Source organism: Hemiscyllium ocellatum, assembly GCF_020745735.1.
Source record: "Hemiscyllium ocellatum isolate sHemOce1 chromosome 38 unlocalized genomic scaffold, sHemOce1.pat.X.cur. SUPER_38_unloc_7, whole genome shotgun sequence".
Lineage (NCBI taxonomy): Eukaryota > Metazoa > Chordata > Chondrichthyes > Orectolobiformes > Hemiscylliidae > Hemiscyllium > Hemiscyllium ocellatum.
The window spans coordinates 183,063-200,813 of NW_026867525.1; the positions used below are offsets into that span (position 1 = coordinate 183,063).

General features: G+C 51.9%; 1 protein-coding gene across 1 annotated transcript in view; it reads left to right on the forward strand.

Moving 5' to 3' along the window:
- Positions 1-14,919, forward strand: part of LOC132808792 (uncharacterized) — a 40,463-nt gene extending 25,544 nt beyond the window's left edge. Inside the window, exons 11-12 of the mRNA XM_060822246.1 lie at positions 10,440-10,521; positions 13,718-14,919. Coding sequence (XP_060678229.1) covers positions 10,440-10,521; positions 13,718-13,763 — 128 coding nt within the window. The 3' untranslated portion in view covers positions 13,764-14,919. The remainder of the gene's footprint in view (positions 1-10,439; positions 10,522-13,717) is intronic.
- Positions 14,920-17,751: the final 2,832 nt, after the last annotated feature.

The following is a 17,751-nucleotide window of genomic DNA, read 5'->3' on the forward strand; positions in this document are numbered from 1 at the left end:
CTCACCCATTATACACAGGGTAACCCTCACCCATTACACACAGGGTAACGCTCACCCCATTATACACAGGTTAAAGCTCGCCATTATACACTGGGTACAGCTCACCCATTATACACTGGGTACAGCTCACCCATTATACACTGGGTACAGCTCACCCATTATACACTGGGTAACCCTCACCCATTATACACAGGGTAACCCTCACCCATTATACACAGGGTAACCCTCACCCATTACACACAGGGTAACGCTCACCCCATTATACACAGGTTAAAGCTCGCCATTATACACTGGGTACAGCTCACCCATTATACACTGGGTACAGCTCACCCATTATACACTGGGTACAGCTCACCCATTATACACAGGGTAACCCTCACCCATTATACACAGAGTAACGCTCACCCATTATACACAGGGTAACCCTCACCCATTATACACAGGGTAACCCTCACCCATTATACACAGGGTAACCCTCACCCATTACACACAGGGTAACGCTCACCCCATTATACACAGGTTAAAGCTCGCCATTATACACTGGGTACAGCTCACCCATGATACACTGGGTACAGCTCACCCATTATACACTGGGTACAGCTCACCCATTATACACTGGGTACAGCTCACCCATTATACACAGGGTAACCCTCACCCATTATACACAGGTTAACCCTCACCCATTATACACAGGGTAACGCTCACCCCATTATACACAGGTTAAAGCTCGCCATTATACACTGGGTACAGCTCACCCATTATACACTGGGTACAGCTCACCCATTATACACAGGGTAACCCTCACCCATTATACACAGGGTAACCCTCACCCATTACACACAGGGTAACGCTCACCCCATTATACACAGGTTAAAGCTCGCCATTATACACTGGGTACAGCTCACCCATTATACACTGGGTACAGCTCACCCATTATACACAGGGTAACCCTCACCCATTATACACAGGGTAACCCTCACCCATTATACACAGGGTAACCCTCACCCATTACACACAGGGTAACGCTCACCCCATTATACACAGGTTAAAGCTCGCCATTATACACTGGGTACAGCTCACCCATTATACACTGGGTACAGCTCACCCATTATACACTGGGTACAGCTCACCCATTATACACAGGGTAACCCTCACCCATTATACACAGAGTAACGCTCACCCATTATACACAGGGTAACCCTCACCCATTATACACAGGGTAACCCTCACCCATTATACACAGGGTAACCCTCACCCATTACACACAGGGTAACGCTCACCCCATTATACACAGGTTAAAGCTCGCCATTATACACTGGGTACAGCTCACCCATTATACACTGGGTACAGCTCACCCATTATACACAGGGTAACCCTCACCCATTATACACAGGTTAACCCTCACCCATTATACACAGGTTAACCCTCACCCATTATACACAGGTTAACCCTCACCCATTATACACAGGGTAACGCTCACCCATTATACACAGGGTAACCCTCACCCATTACACACAGGGTAACGCTCACCCCATTATACACAGGGTAACCCTCACCCATTATACACAGGTTAACCCTCACCCATTATACACAGGTTAACGCTCACCCATTATACACAGGGTAACGCTCACCCATTATACACAGGGTAACCCTCACCCATTATACACAGGGTAACCCTCACCCATTACACACAGGGTAACGCTCACCCCATTATACACAGGTTAAAGCTCGCCATTATACACTGGGTACAGCTCACCCATTATACACTGGGTACAGCTCACCCATTATACACAGGGTAACCCTCACCCATTATACACAGGGTAACCCTCACCCATTATACACAGAGTAACCCTCACCCCATTATACACAGGGTAACCCTCACCCCATTATACACAGGGTAACGCTCACCCCATTATACACAGGGTAACGCTCACCCCATTATACACAGGGTACAGCTCACCCATTATACACAGGGTAACGCTCACCCATTATACACAGGGTAACGCTCACCCATTATACACAGGGTAACGCTCACCCCATTATACACAGGGTAACGCTCACCCCATTATGCACAGGGTAACGCTCACCCATTATACACAGGGTAACCCTCACCCATTATACACAAGGTAACCCTCACCCCATTATACACAGGGTAACGCTCACCCATTATACACAGGGTAACGCTCACTCATTATACACAGGGTAACGCTCAGCCATTATACACAGGGTAACACTCACCCATTATACACAGGGTAACGCTCACCCATTATACACAGAGTGACCCTCACCCATTATACACAGGGTTACGCTCACCCATTATACACAGAGTAACCCTCACCCATTATACACAGGGTAACCCTCACCCATTATACACAGGGTAACGCTCACCCATTATACACAGAGTAACGCTCACCCCATTATACACAGGGTAACGCTCACCCCATTATACACAGGTTAAAGCTCGCCATTATACACAGGGTAACCCTCACCCATTATACACTGGGTACAGCTCACCCATTATACACAGTGTAACGCTCACCCATTATACACAGGGTAACCCTCACCCATTATACACAGGGTAACGCTCACCCATTATTCACAGGGTAACCCTCACCCATTATACACAGGTTAACCCTCACCCATTATACACAGGTTAACCCTCACACATTATACACAGGGTAACCCTCACCCATTATACACAGGGTAACGCTCACCCATTATACACAGGGTAACGCTCACCCATTATACACAGGTTAACCCTCACCCATTATACACAGGTTAACCCTCACCCATTATACACAGGTTAACCCTCACCCCATTATACACAGGGTAACGCTCACCCCATTATACACAGGTTAAGGCTCGCCATTATACACAGGGTAACCCTCACCCATTATACACAGGGTAACCCTCACCCATTATACACAGGGTAACGCTCACCCATTATACACAGGGTAACCCACACCCCATTATACACAGGGTAACGCTCACCCCATTATGCACAGGGTAACGCTCACCCATTATGCACAGGGTAACGCTCACCCATTATACACAGGGTAACCCTCACCCATTATACACAAGGTAACCCTCACCCCATTATACACAGGGTAACGCTCACCCATTATACACAGGGTAACGCTCACCCCATTATACACAGGGTAACGCTCACTCATTATACACAGGGTAACCCTCACCCATTATACGCAGGGTAACGCTCACCCATTATACACAGGGTAACCCTCCCCCATTATACACAGGGTAACCCTCCCCCATTATACACAGGGTAACCCTCACCCATTACACACAGGGTAACGCTCACCCCATTATACACAGGTTAAAGCTCGCCATTATACACAGGGTAACCCTCACCCATTATACACAGGGTAACCCTCACCCATTATACACAGGGTAACGCTCACCCCATTATACACAGGTTAAAGCTCGCCATTATACAGAGGGTAACCCTCACCCATTATGCACAGGGTAACCCTCACCCATTATGCACAGGGTAACCCTCACCCATTATACACAAGGTAACCCTCACCCCATTATACGCAGGGTAACGCTCGCCACATTATACGCAGGGTAACGCTCACCCCATTATACGCAGGGTAACGTTCACCCATTATACACAGGGTAACGCTCACCCCATTATACACAGGGTACACCTCACCCATTATACACAGGGTAACCCTCACCCATTACACACAGGGTAACGCTCACCCCATTATACACAGGTTAAAGCTCACCATTATACAGAGGGTAACCCTCACCCATTATGCACAGGGTAACCCTCACCCATTATACACAGGGTAACCCTCACCCATTATACACAGGGTAACCCTCACCCCATTATACGCAGGGTAACGCTCGCCCCATTATACGCAGGGTAACGCTCACCCCATTATACGCAGGGTAACGCTCACCCCATTATACGCAGGGTAACGCTCACCCCATTATACACAGGGTAACGTTCACCCATTATACACAGGGTAACGCTCACCCATTATACACAGGGTAACGCTCACCCATTATACACAGGGTAACGCTCACACCATTATACACAGGGTACAGCTCACCCATTATACACAGGGTAACCCTCACCCATTACACACAGGGTAACGCTCACCCCATTATACACAGGTTAAAGCTCTCCATTATACACAGGGTAACCCTCACCCATTATGCACAGGGTAACCCTCACCCCATTATACGCAGGGTAACCCTCACCCATTATACACAGGGTAACCCTCACCCATTACACACAGGGTAACGCTCACCCCATTATACACAGGTTAAAGCTCACCATTATACACAGGGTAACCCTCACCCATTATGCACAGGGTAACCCTCACCCCATTATACACAGGGTAACGCTCACCCATTATACACAGGGTAACGCTCACCCCATTATACACAGGGTAACGCTCACTCATTATACACAGGGTAACCCTCACCCATTATACACAGGGTAACCCTCACCCATTATACACAGGGTAACCCTCACCCCATTATACACAGGGTAACCCTCACCCATTACACACAGGGTAACCCTCACCCCATTATACACAGGTTAAAGCTCACCATTATACACAGGGTAACCCTCACCCATTATGCACAGGGTAACCCTCACCCCATTATACACAGGGTAACGCTCACCCATTATACACAGGGTAACGCTCACCCCATTATACACAGGGTAACGCTCACTCATTATACACAGGGTAACGCTCAGCCATTATACACAGGGTAACGCTCAGCCATTATACACAGGGTAACCCTCACCCATTATACACAGGGTAACCCTCACCCATTATACACTGGGTACAGCTCACCCATTATACACAGGGTAACGTTCACCCCATTATACACAGGGTAACGCTCACCCATTATACACAAGGTAACCCTCACCCATTATACACAGAGTAACCCTCACCCATTATACACAGAGTAACCCTCCCCCATTATACACAGAGTAACCCTCCCCCATTATACACAGGGTAACCCTCCCCCATTATACACAGGGTAACCCTCACCCATTATACACAGGGTAACCCTCACCCATTACACACAGGGTAACGCTCACCCCATTATACACAGGTTAAAGCTCGCCATTATACACAGGGTAACCCTCACCCATTATACACTGAGTACAGCTCACCCATTATACACAGGGTAACCCTCACCCATTATCCACAGGGTAACGCTCACCCATTATCCACAGGGTAACGCTCACCCATTATCCACAGGGTAACGCTCACCCATTATCCACAGGGTAACGCTCACCCATTAAACACAGAGTAACGCTCACCCATTATACACAGGGTAACGCTCACCCATTATACACAGAGTAACCCTCACCCATTATACACAAGGTAACCCTCACCCATTATACACAGAGTAACCCTCACCCATTATACACAGGGTAACCCTCACCCATTACACACAGGGTAACGCTCACCCCATTATACACAGGTTAAAGCTCGCCATTATACACAGGGTAACCCTCACCCATTATACACTGAGTACAGCTCACCCATTATACACAGGGTAACGCTCACCCCATTATGCACAGGGTAACCCTCACCCATTATGCACAGGGTAACCCTCACCCCATTATACGCAGGGTAACCCTCACCCATTATACACAGGGTAACCCTCACCCATTACACACAGGGTAACGCTCACCCCATTATACACAGGTTAAAGCTCGCCATTATACACAGGGTAACCCTCACCCATTATGCACAGGGTAACCCTCACCCATTATACACAGGGTAACCCTCATCCATTATACACAAGGTAACCCTCACCCCATTATACGCAGGGTAACGCTCACCCCATTATACGCAGGGTAACGCTCACCCCATTATACACAGGGTAACGTTCACCCATTATACACAGGGTAACGTTCACCCATTATACACAGGGTAACGCTCACACCATTATACACAGGGTACAGCTCACCCATTATACACAGGGTAACGCTCACCCCATTATACACAGGTTAAAGCTCTCCATTATACACAGGGTAACCCTCACCCATTATGCACAGGGTAACCCTCACCCCATTATACACAGGGTAACGCTCACCCATTATACACAGGGTAACGCTCAGCCATTATACACAGGGTAACGCTCAGCCATTATACACAGGGTAACCCTCACCCATTATACACAGGGTAACCCTCACCCATTATACACTGGGTACAGCTCACCCATTATACACAGGGTAACGTTCACCCCATTATACACAGGGTAACGCTCACCCATTATACACAAGGTAACCCTCACCCATTATACACAGAATAACCCTCACCCATTATACACAGAGTAACCCTCACCCATTATACACAGAGTAACCCTCCCCCATTATACACAGGGTAACCCTCCCCCATTATACACAGGGTAACCCTCCCCCATTATACACAGGGTAACCCTCACCCCATTATACGCAGGGTAACCCTCACCCATTATACACAGGGTAACCCTCACCCATTACACACAGGGTAACGCTCACCCCATTACACACAGGTTAAAGCTCACCATTATACACAGGGTAACCCTCACCCATTACGCACAGGGTAACCCTCACCCCATTATACACAGGGTAACGCTCACCCATTATACACAGGGTAACGCTCACCCCATTATACACAGGGTAACGCTCACTCATTATACACAGGGTAACCCTCACCCATTATACACAGGGTAACCCTCACCCATTATACACAGGGTAACCCTCACCCCATTATACACAGGTTAAAGCTCACCATTATACACAGGGTAACCCTCACCCATTATGCACAGGGTAACCCTCACCCCATTATACACAGGGTAACGCTCACCCATTATACACAGGGTAACGCTCACCCCATTATACACAGGGTAACGCTCACTCATTATACACAGGGTAACGCTCACCCATTATTCACAGAGTAACCCTCACCCATTATACACAAGGTAACCCTCACCCATTATACACAGAGTAACCCTCACCCATTATACACAGGGTAACGCTCACCCATTATACACAGGGTAACGCTCACCCATTATACACAGGGTAACGCTCACCCATTATACACAGGGTAACCCTCCCCCATTATACACAGAGTAACCCTCCCCCATTATACACAGGGTAACCCTCCCCCATTATACACAGGGTAACCCTCACCCATTACACACAGGGTAACGCTCACCCCATTATACACAGGTTAAAGCTCGCCATTATACACAGGGTAACCCTCACCCATTATACACTGAGTACAGCTCACCCATTATACGCAGGGTAACGCTCACCCCATTATGCACAGGGTAACCCTCACCCATTATGCACAGGGTAACGCTCACCCGTTATACACAGGGTAACCCTCACCCGTTATACACAGGGTAACGCTCACCCATTATACACAGGGTAACCCTCACCCATTATACACAGGGTAACGCTCACCCATTATCCACAGGGTAACGCTCACCCCATTATACACAGGGTACAGCTCACCCATTATACACAGGGTAACCCTCACCCCATTATACACAGGGTAACCCTCACCCATTACACACAGGGTAACGCTCACCCATTACACACAGGGTAACGCTCACCCCATTATACACAGGGTAACGCTCACCCCATTATACACAGGTTAAAGCTCACCATTATACACAGGGTAACCCTCACCTATTATACACTGGGTAACCCTCACCCATTATACACTGGGTAACCCTCACCCATTATACACAGGGTAACGCTCACCCCATTATACACAAGGTAACGCTCACCCATTATGTACAGGGTAAGCCTCACCCCATTATACACAGGGTAACCCTCACCCATTATGCACAGGGTAACCCTCACCCCATTATACACAGGGTAACGCTCACCCATTATACACAGGGTAACGCTCACCCATTATACACAGGGTAACGCTCACCCATTATGCACAGGGTAACCCTCACTCATTATACACAAGGTAACGCTCACCCATTATACACAGGGTAACCCTCACCCATTATACACAGGGTAACGCTCACCCCATTATACACAGGGTAACGCTCACCCCATTATACACAGGGTAACGCTCACCCATTATGCACAGGGTAACCCTCACCCATTATGCACAGGGTAACCCTCACCCATTATACACAGGGTAACGCTCACCCATTATACACAGGGTAACGCTCACCCATTATGCACAGGGTAACCCTCACCCATTATGCACAGGGTAATCCTCACCCATTATACACTGGGTAACCCTCACCCATTATGCACAGGGTAACCCTCACCCATTATGCACCGGGTAACCCTCACCCATTATACACCGGGTAACCCTCACCCATTATACACTGGGTAACCCTCACCCATTATACACTGGGTAACGCTCACCCATTATACACAGGGTAAAGCTCACTTCTTGTTTGTGAATACGGAATCTAATAAAAATTGATGAGCTATTCCAGGCTGCGCCCTGTCACAAAATCACATGGTAATGGGTAATGGAAATTTGAGTCATAACAGCGGGGTGTGCTGAAATGAAATGAGGGTCTGGGCTGATGATCCACTCCAAGTCCTTCAGTCGCCATTGGCCAGCGGGCACCTCATGCTCTTTCACCGAATGCACTGAGTCTTTGACGGAACTGCAAAAGAGGAGCGGTCAGCTGGGTACAGTTGCCCCCTCCAGGCCTGTTCCCTGTGTCTGTGCCTAGGTCTACACCCTCAACTCTTTTAAACTGAAAATTAAGGCACCCCAACCCAGCCCCATCAGACAGTCCCAGGACAGAGACTGCACACATCCCAGCATGGCAGTCTGGCAGCGAGTGGGGATAAAGAGGTCTTTTCCAGGTGCCTAGTGGGGTTTTAACAATCTGGGACAAAGGGACTGAGGGCAGTGTTCTTCATTGTCCATGTTCCACAAATGTTGGTGGCGGGACAGGTAAGTGTTGAGGGAGAGGGGGAGGCTGCGGAAGGACTTGCAGAGCTGGGAGAGTGAACAAAGGGCTGGCAGATGGGGCAAGTGTGAGGTTTGGTCAGAAGAATGAAGTATGTAGACTGTTCTCTAAAGAGAAAGGGCTTTGGAAGTCTGAAGTATAAAGGAATTTGGGAGTCCTAATTCGGAATTAACAGGTTCAGTTCATGGTTAGAAAGGCAAGTGCAATGTTGACAATCATCCCAAGAGGGCTAGAATACAGGAGCAGGGATTTAGTTCTGAGGCTGTATTAGGATTGATTTGGAATTCATAAGGACTGCATAGAACATACTGCGTCCCAGCACTGTGCAGGTCCTGCAGCCCTCAATGTCGTGCCGCCCTGTGAAACCAATCTGAAGCCCATCTCACCCCCACCATTCCATTCTCCTCCATAGGTCTCTCCAATGGCCATCCAAATACCCGTAATTTTGGCACAAGTCCTCCTGTTGAGGGCAGGGCGTGCCCAGGGATGAACGGTGGTTGAGGTTTGCGTGGAGTTCAGAGGAAGGTGAAACTTAAAGGCTTGGATGGACAGGACATGGAGAAGATGTTGCCACTAGTAGGAGAGATTAGGACCCGCGGGCACAGCCTGACCAGCCTTTTGAACGGAGAGGAGGAGGAATCCCATCAGCCAGAGGGTGGGGAATCTGTGGAACTCATTGCCACAGGAGGCTGTGGAAACTAAGGCATCGAGTGTATTTAAGACCAAGAAAAATACTTGCCTGTTTGATAAGGTGACCAAGGGTTATGGGGAGAAGGCAGGAGAATGGGTTGGTAAAACACATCAGCCACAACTGAATGGCAGAGCAACGTCGATGGGCCGAATGGCCTTGTGCAGGTCCAAAATCTTACTGTTGAATAGTTCAGCAGAGGATTAGACACTGTATCTCTGTATATACGTCCGTGTTGTCCCTGTCCCTGGGAGTGTTTGATGGGGGGACAGTGTAGAGGGAGCTTTACTCTGTATCTAACCCTGTGCTGTCCCTGTCCCTGAGAGTGTTTGATGAGGGGACAGTGTAGAGGGAGCTTTACTCTGTATGCAACCCTGTGCTGTCCCTGTTCCTGGGAATGTTTGATGGGGGGACAGTGTAGAGGGAGCTTTACTCTGTATCTAACCCCGTGCTGTCCCTGTCCCTGGGAGTGTTTGATGGGGAGGACAGTGTAGAGGGAGCTTTACTCTGTATCTAACCCTGTGCTGTCCCTGTCCCTGAGAGTGTTTGATGAGGGGACAGTGTAGAGGGAGCTTTACTCTGTATCTAACCCCGTGCTGTCCCTGTCCCTGGGAGTGTTTGATGGGGGGGACAGTGTAGAGGGAGCTTTACTCTGTCTCTAACCTGTTCTCCAGTTGAGGTGAAGGCCTGTGATTGCCCTTGTGTATATATTCTCCAGTTGAGGTCCAGCAGCAATCGGGAGCAGTGTTGATGGTGGGGTGTGGGCAGGAAGCCTCCATCGCTCAGTCTCCGTTTCCTTCTGCAGAATCTGATGGGCTGGAGTTTGAAGAAGACGTGTTGCTGCGAGTGCTGCGACAGCAGAGGGACTGGGTCCACCAGCAGCTCAGGTGGGGGTTTGCAAATTGCCTCAAATTTCCCCGATGGTTTGCTCTGTGCTATCGATCACTATGTTCACTCGGTGAAGGAGCTGCTCTCTGGGGTGTCCCGCCTGGCTGAGGGAGTCCAGGCACTCAGGGAGCCTTCCCATATTCCCCGCAGCTCCTGTCCCTGGGCAGTTTCCTGTTGTAACTTGTGTCAGATTGAACAGGAGCCCCTTGCTGCTTGAATCAAGGGTCTCTGGCAGCATCCTGGGGACAGCACTGTCTATTAGCAGAGGCATACTCAGATGGCATAAGCCAGTACGTTGGGGATTGTGCTGAGGGAGTGGGCACTGTCGGAGGGTCAGTGCTGAGGGAGTGGGCCCTGTCGGAGGGTCAGTGCTGCGGTAGTGGGCACTGTCGGAGGGTCAGTGCTGAGGAAGCGCCGCACTGTCGGAGGGTCAGTGCTGAGGGAGTGGGCACTGTCGGAGGGTCAGTGCTGAGGGAGTGGGCACTGTCGGAGGGTCAGTGCTGAGGGAGTGGGCACTGTCGGATGGTCAGTGCTGAGGGAGGGCAGCACTGTCGGATGGTCAGTGCTGAGGGAGTGGGCACTCTCGGAGGGTCAGTGCTGAGGGAGCGCCGCACTGTCGGAGGGTCAGTGCTGAGGGTGTGCCGCACTGTCAGAGCGTCAGTGCTGAGGGAGTGGGCACTGTGAGAGGGTCAGTACTGAGGGAGTGGGCACTGTCGGAGGGTCAGTGCTGCGGTAGTGGGCCCTGTCGGAGGGTCAGTGCTGCGGTAGTGGGCCCTGTCGGAGGGTCAGTGCTGAGGGAGTGGGCCCTGTCGGAGGGTCAGTGCTGAGGAAGCGCCGCACTGTCGGAGGGTCAGTGCTGAGGGAGTGGGCACTGTCGGAGGGTCAGTGCTGAGGGAGTGGGCACTGTCGGAGGGTCAGTGCTGAGGGAGTGGGCACTGTCGGAGGGTCAGTGCTGAGGGAGTGGGCACTGTCGGAGGGTCAGTGCTGAGGGAGTGGGCACTGTCGGATGGTCAGTGCTGAGGGAGGGCAGCACTGTCGGATGGTCAGTGCTGAGGGAGTGGGCACTCTCGGAGGGTCAGTGCTGAGGGAGCGCCGCACTGTCAGAGCGTCAGTGCTGAGGGAATGCTGCACTGTCGGAGGGTCAGTGCTGAGGGAGCGCCGCACTGTCAGAGCGTCAGTGCTGAGGGAGTGGGCACTGTGAGAGGGTCAGTACTGAGGGAGTGGGCACTGTCGGAGGGTCAGTGCTGAGGGAGTGGGCCCTGTCGGAGGGTCAGTGCTGCGGTAGTGGGCACTGTCGGAGGGTCAGTGCTGAGGGAGTGGGCCCTGTCGGAGGGTCAGTGCTGAGGAAGCGCCGCACTGTCGGAGGGTCAGTGCTGAGGGAGTGGGCACTGTCGGAGGGTCAGTGCTGAGGGAGCGCCGCACTGTCAGAGCGTCAGTGCTGAGGGAGTGGGCACTGTCGGAGGGTCAGTGCTGAGGGAGCGCCGCACTGTCAGAGCGTCAGTGCTGAGGGAGTGGGCACTGTGAGAGGGTCAGTGCTGAGGGAGGGCGCACTGTCGGATGGTCAGTGCTGAGGGAGTGGGCACTGTCGAAGGGTCAGTGCTGAGGGAGTGGGCACTGTCGGATGGTCAGTGCTGAGGGAGGGCAGCACTATCGGATGGTCAGTGCTGAGGGAGTGGGCACTCTCGGAGGGTCAGTGCTGAGGGAGCGCCGCACTGTCGGAGGTTCAGTGCTGAGGGTGTGCCGCACTGTCAGAGCGTCAGTGCTGAGGGAGTGGGCACTGTGAGAGGGTCAGTGCTGAGGGAGTGCTGCACTGTTGGAGGGTCAGAGCTGAGGGAGCGGGCACTGTCAGAGGGTCAGTCCTGAAGGGGTGCCACACTGTCGGAGGGTTAGTGCTGAGGGAGCGGGCACTGTCAGAGGGTCAGTGCTGAGGGAGTGGGCACTGTCGGAGGGTCAGTGCTGAGGGAGTAGGCACTGTCGGAGGGCCAATGCTGAGGGAGTGGGCACTGTCGGAGGGTCAGTGCTGAGGGAGTAGGCACTGTCGGAGGGTCAGTGCTGAGGGAGTGGGCACTGTCGGAGGGTCTGTGCTGAGGGAGTAGGCACTGTCGGAGGGTCAGTGCTGAGGTTGTGGGCACTGTCAGAGGGTCAGTGCTGAGGGAGTGGGCACTGTCGGAGGGTCAGTGCTGAGGGAGTGGGCACTGTCGGAGGGTCAGTGCTGAGGGAGTGGGCACTGTCGGAGGGTGTGCCTCACTGTGGGAGGGTCAGTGCTGAGGGAGTGGGCACTGTCGGAGGGTCAGAGCTGAGGGAGTGGGCACTGTCAGAGGGTCAGTGCTGAGGGAGTGGGAACTGTTGGAGGGTCAGTGCTGAGGGAGTGCCGCACTGTCGGTGGGTCAGTGCTGAGGGAGTGCTGCACTGTCGGAGGGTCAGTGCTGAGGGAGTGGGCACTGTCGGAGGGTCAGTGCTGAGGGAGTGCTGCGCTGTCGGAGGGTCAGTGCTGATGGAGTGCTGCACTGTCGGAGGGTCAGTGCTGTGGGAATGGACACTGTTGGAGGGTCAGTGCTGAGGGAGTGCTGCGCTGTCGGAGGGTCAGTGCTGAGGGAGTGCTGCACTGTCGGAGGGTCAGTGCTGAGGAAGCGCCGCATTTTCGGAGGGTCACTGCTGAGGGAGTGAGCACTGTGGGAGGGTCACTGCTGAGGGAGTGGGCACTGTGGGAGGGTCAGTGCTGAGGGAGTGGGCACTGTGGGAGGGTCAGTGCTGAGGGATTGGGCACTGTGGGAGGGTCAGTGCTGAGGGAGTGGGCCCTGTTGGAGGGTCAGTGCTGAGGGAGGGGGCACTGTTGGAGGGTCAGTGCTGAGGGAGGGGGCACTGTCGGAGATGCTGTCTTTTCCCTTAGACATTTAACTGAGCCAGTCCATCCCCTCGAGTTGGTGACAGAACAATTTGGCCGGACCCTTTTGTGGAAAGAGGACAATGGGAATTCTCCCCGGGACTGATATTTATTGCTCAACTAATATAACCTTTAAAACCAGATGATGCTTGTTGTTCTCACCGTGTGTTTACGGGTGCTTCCTGTTCACATGTTTCTTACTTTGCAAAGGTGGTCCCTGTCTTCAGTACTGTGTTTCTATCCCTGCGGCGTGACCCAGTGTTGTGAGCCTGTCTGTATGAGGACTAGCCTTGGTGCTGTTTTTGTTGTAGGGAAGCTGACCGGAGATTGACCATCCTGAGTGGCCTCTCACACTGAAGTCTGGCGGCCTGGGGGAACCTCGTTACACATCCATGGCCTTTCTCTGCTCCCACCATTCTCACCACTACCTCCTGCTCAGTCTGATGGGTCACGGGTCCCCTCTACTCTCAAAACCTGACTTGGCAACTTGAGACCTCAGTGATGTGCACCTCCCACCCATGATGTGTGTGTGTGTGTGTCTCTGTCTGTGTCTGTGTGTGTCTCTGTCTGTGTGTGTTTGTGTCTGTGTCTGTGTGTGTGCGCGCACACGATATCCTATTGAGAACTTTTTAATTGGTTCGTTGCAATCCAGCAGTGATTTAACCGGGTAGCAGTGGGTATGAGGTATGTGATTTCCCCCTCACGCAGTGACAGTACGGGGGTCTGTGATTCCCCCTCACACGGTGACAGTACGGGGGTCTGTGATTCCCCCTCACACGGTGACAGTACGGGGGTCTGTGATTCCCCCTCACACGGTGACAGTACGGGGGTCTGTGATTCCCCCTCACACGGTGACAGTACGGGGGTCTGTGATTCCCCCTCACACAGTGACAGTACGGGGGTCTGTGATTCCCCCTCACACAGTGTCAGTACGGGGGTCTGTGATTCCCCCTCACACAGTGTCAGTACGGGGGTCTGTGATTCCCCCTCACACAGTGACAGTACGGGGGTCTGTGCTCCCCTCACACAGTGACAGTACGGGGTCTGTGATTCCCCCTCACACAGTGACAGTACGGGGGTCTGTGATTCCCCTCACACAGTGACAGTACGGGGGTCTGTGTCTGTGACTCCCCCACATGGTGATGGGACGGGAGTCTTTGTCTGTGATCCCGCATCCCCCCTGCCCCCCCCACCGTAACAGTAGCATGTTGCTTAATCCAAGTTGTTTGAAGTGAAGTGAACCTGATGCCGGAGTATGATGACATTGGAAGCCTGTCTTTAGACTGTCCCATAAGTTGTGTGAGGTCTGTTCCCTCCCTCCCTTCACCCCATCTGCAGCTCCCTGCCTGGCCCTGTTTGCCACTCACTCTCGCTGCGTTGTGCCTGACCATGTGAGCATCGGCTTATTCCTGACTTATGCGGCTGCTGCTTTATGACCAGCCGCCTACAGAGAGTTTTAATGATTACTTGGAATCGATGGATTTTCTGGTGTAATAAATTTTGTACAAACGCGGTCAGTTGTGTTCATTAATCAATCGATATGTAATCAATCCCCACGCACACGCGCACACACACACACACACACACGCACGCACATTAACACACACGCACGCACGCACATTAACACACACGCACGCACGCACATTAACACACACACACACACACATTAACACAGACACACACACATTAACACAGACACACACACACACACACATTAACACAGACACACACACACATTAACACAGACACACACAGACACATTAACACAGACACACACACATTAACACATTAACACACACACACATTAACACAGACACACACACACACTAACACAGACACACATTAACACAGACACACACTAACACAGACACACACACATTAACACAGACACACACACACACACAGACAGACAGACACACACACACACACACACACAGACAGACACACACACACACACACACACACACCCCACACACACACATTAACACAGACACACGTGCGCATGCAAATGAAATCAAAACCTGAAAGTGGGCAGCTCTGACCGCATCAGGAAAGACAGGATCTAATCCAGCAGAGCCCGCACCGGCTCCACGGACAGGAAACTGCACAAAGTGAATTTATTCGAGTTCTTCAAGGAGGTCTTGACCAGCGAGGATAGAGGCCTCCAGGCGGCTGTGGTGTTTCTGGACGTGCAAAAGATATTCATCAAGGTACCCTCGCAACAGGTGCAGTAAGAAGCTCTGAGCCTCTGGCCTAGGAGGTAGTGTGTTGGCGTGGGCTGGAAACATGAGGCAGGGGGTGGGGGTTTCTTTTACAAATGGGGACCTGTGACCAGTGGAGTTCTACAAGGGTCAGTGCTGAGACTGCGAGTGTTTACAGCGTCTATTAATGACAGCAAAATCTCATTAATGACTTGGAGGGAGGTAACAAATGCACTGCAACCAAAATTTGCTGGCGGCTCCGAAATAGGTGAAAAGGCAAGTTATGAAAAACAGAGAGTTTGCAGCGAGATGTTGAGTTAAGTAAACAGGCACAAAGTTGGCAAGCAGAGTATAATGTGAGAAAATGTGAAGTTCGTTATGGGAGGGAGAACAAAAGACCCATCTTGAAATGGCGAAAGCTACAAAACAAAGGGACTTCGGCACAAAGCACGCAGCTAACTCACAATGGCAGTGGCTAATCAGGCAGGCGACTGGGGAAAAAAACAGAAAGAAATGCCGATGCTGAAAATTAGCACCAAAAAGCAGAAATTGCTGGAAAGTTCCTGCAGGCGAGAGGGCAGGTAAGTGGAGTTCTGCTCCTACGAAGATCAGCCATGATCTCATTGAATGGTGGAGCAGGCTCCAAGGGCTGACTCCTGCTCCTAGTTCTTCAGCTGATGTCAGTACCAACTCAACACTGACATCTACAAACCCACCAACTCCCACAGCCACCTGGACCACACCTCTCCCACCTGCCTCCTGGAAAAATGCTATCCCTCATTCCCAATTCCTCCGTCACTGCTGCATCTGCTCCCAAGAGGGCCAGCTCCTCCAGGGACCACCCCAGATGGCCGCCTTCTTTAAAGGCCGCAACGTGGGGAAGTGCAAGTGAAACTTTGATGGATGTGGAAGAGATGCCGTCCAGTGCATCTCATCCACTTCCTGCCCTCAAACCCTACCCCTCCAACCGCAACAAGGACAGAATTACCCTCCTCCCCCCCCCACTCTACTCCTCACCTTCCACTCGCCAACCTCCCTATACATCACATCATCCTCCGCCATTTCCACCATCTACAAATGGACCCCACCACCAGAGATATATTCCCCTCCCCACCCCCTATTTGCTTTCCGTAAAGACCATTCTCTCCGCGACTCCCTCGTCAGGTCCACATCCCCCCACTAACTCACCATCCCCTCCTGGCCCTCTCCCCTGCCACCGCAGGAATTGCAAAACCTGTGCCCACACCTCCTCCCTCACCTCCATCCTAAAGGAGCCTTCCACATCATCACAGTATCACCTGCATTTCCTCCCATTTACTATTTACTGTGCCCGTCTCCTCTACATTGGGGAGCCTGGACGCCTACTTGCAGAACGCTTCAGAGAACAGCTCCAGGGCCTTCACATCAACCAGCCCCGTGGCCAAACATTTCAACTCCCCCTCCCATTCTGCCGAGAACATGCAGGTCCTGGGCCTCTTCCATTGCCACTCCCTCACCGCCTGATGCCTGGAGGAAGAGCACCTCATCTTCCGCCTTGGGACCCTCCAACCTCACGGGATCAATGTGGATTTCACCAGTTTCCTCATTTCCCCTCCCCCCAGCTTATCCCACTTCCAACTGGGCAACGCCCTCTTGACCTGTCCATCTTCCTTCTCACCTATCTGCTCCACCCTCCCCTCCAACCTATCACCACCACCTCCATCTACCCATTGCACGCTCAGCTACCTTCCCCTCCCCAGCCCCAACCCCCTCAGCTCACAGCCTCATTCCTGATGAAGGGCTTTTGCCCAAAACATTGACCCTCCTGCTCCTCAGATGCTGCCTGACCTGCTGCGCTTTTCCAGCACCACACTCTTTGACTCTGATCTCCAGCATCTGCAGTCCTCACTTTCGCCGAGGGACAGGGTGGTTGAAGTGGCAGGTAACTGGAAGTTTCTGGGTCTTGTTGCAGACAGAACACAGACGTTATACAGCGCGGTCACCCAGTCTGCCTCGTTTTCCCAGTGTGGAGGAGACCTGGGAATGCAGTCGGCTAGATTGAGTGAAGTGCAGGTAAAGTACTGCTTCACCTGGACCCTTGGATATTGAGGAGGGGGCAAGTAAATATACAGGTGTTACACCTTCTACAGTTACAGGGAGGGAAG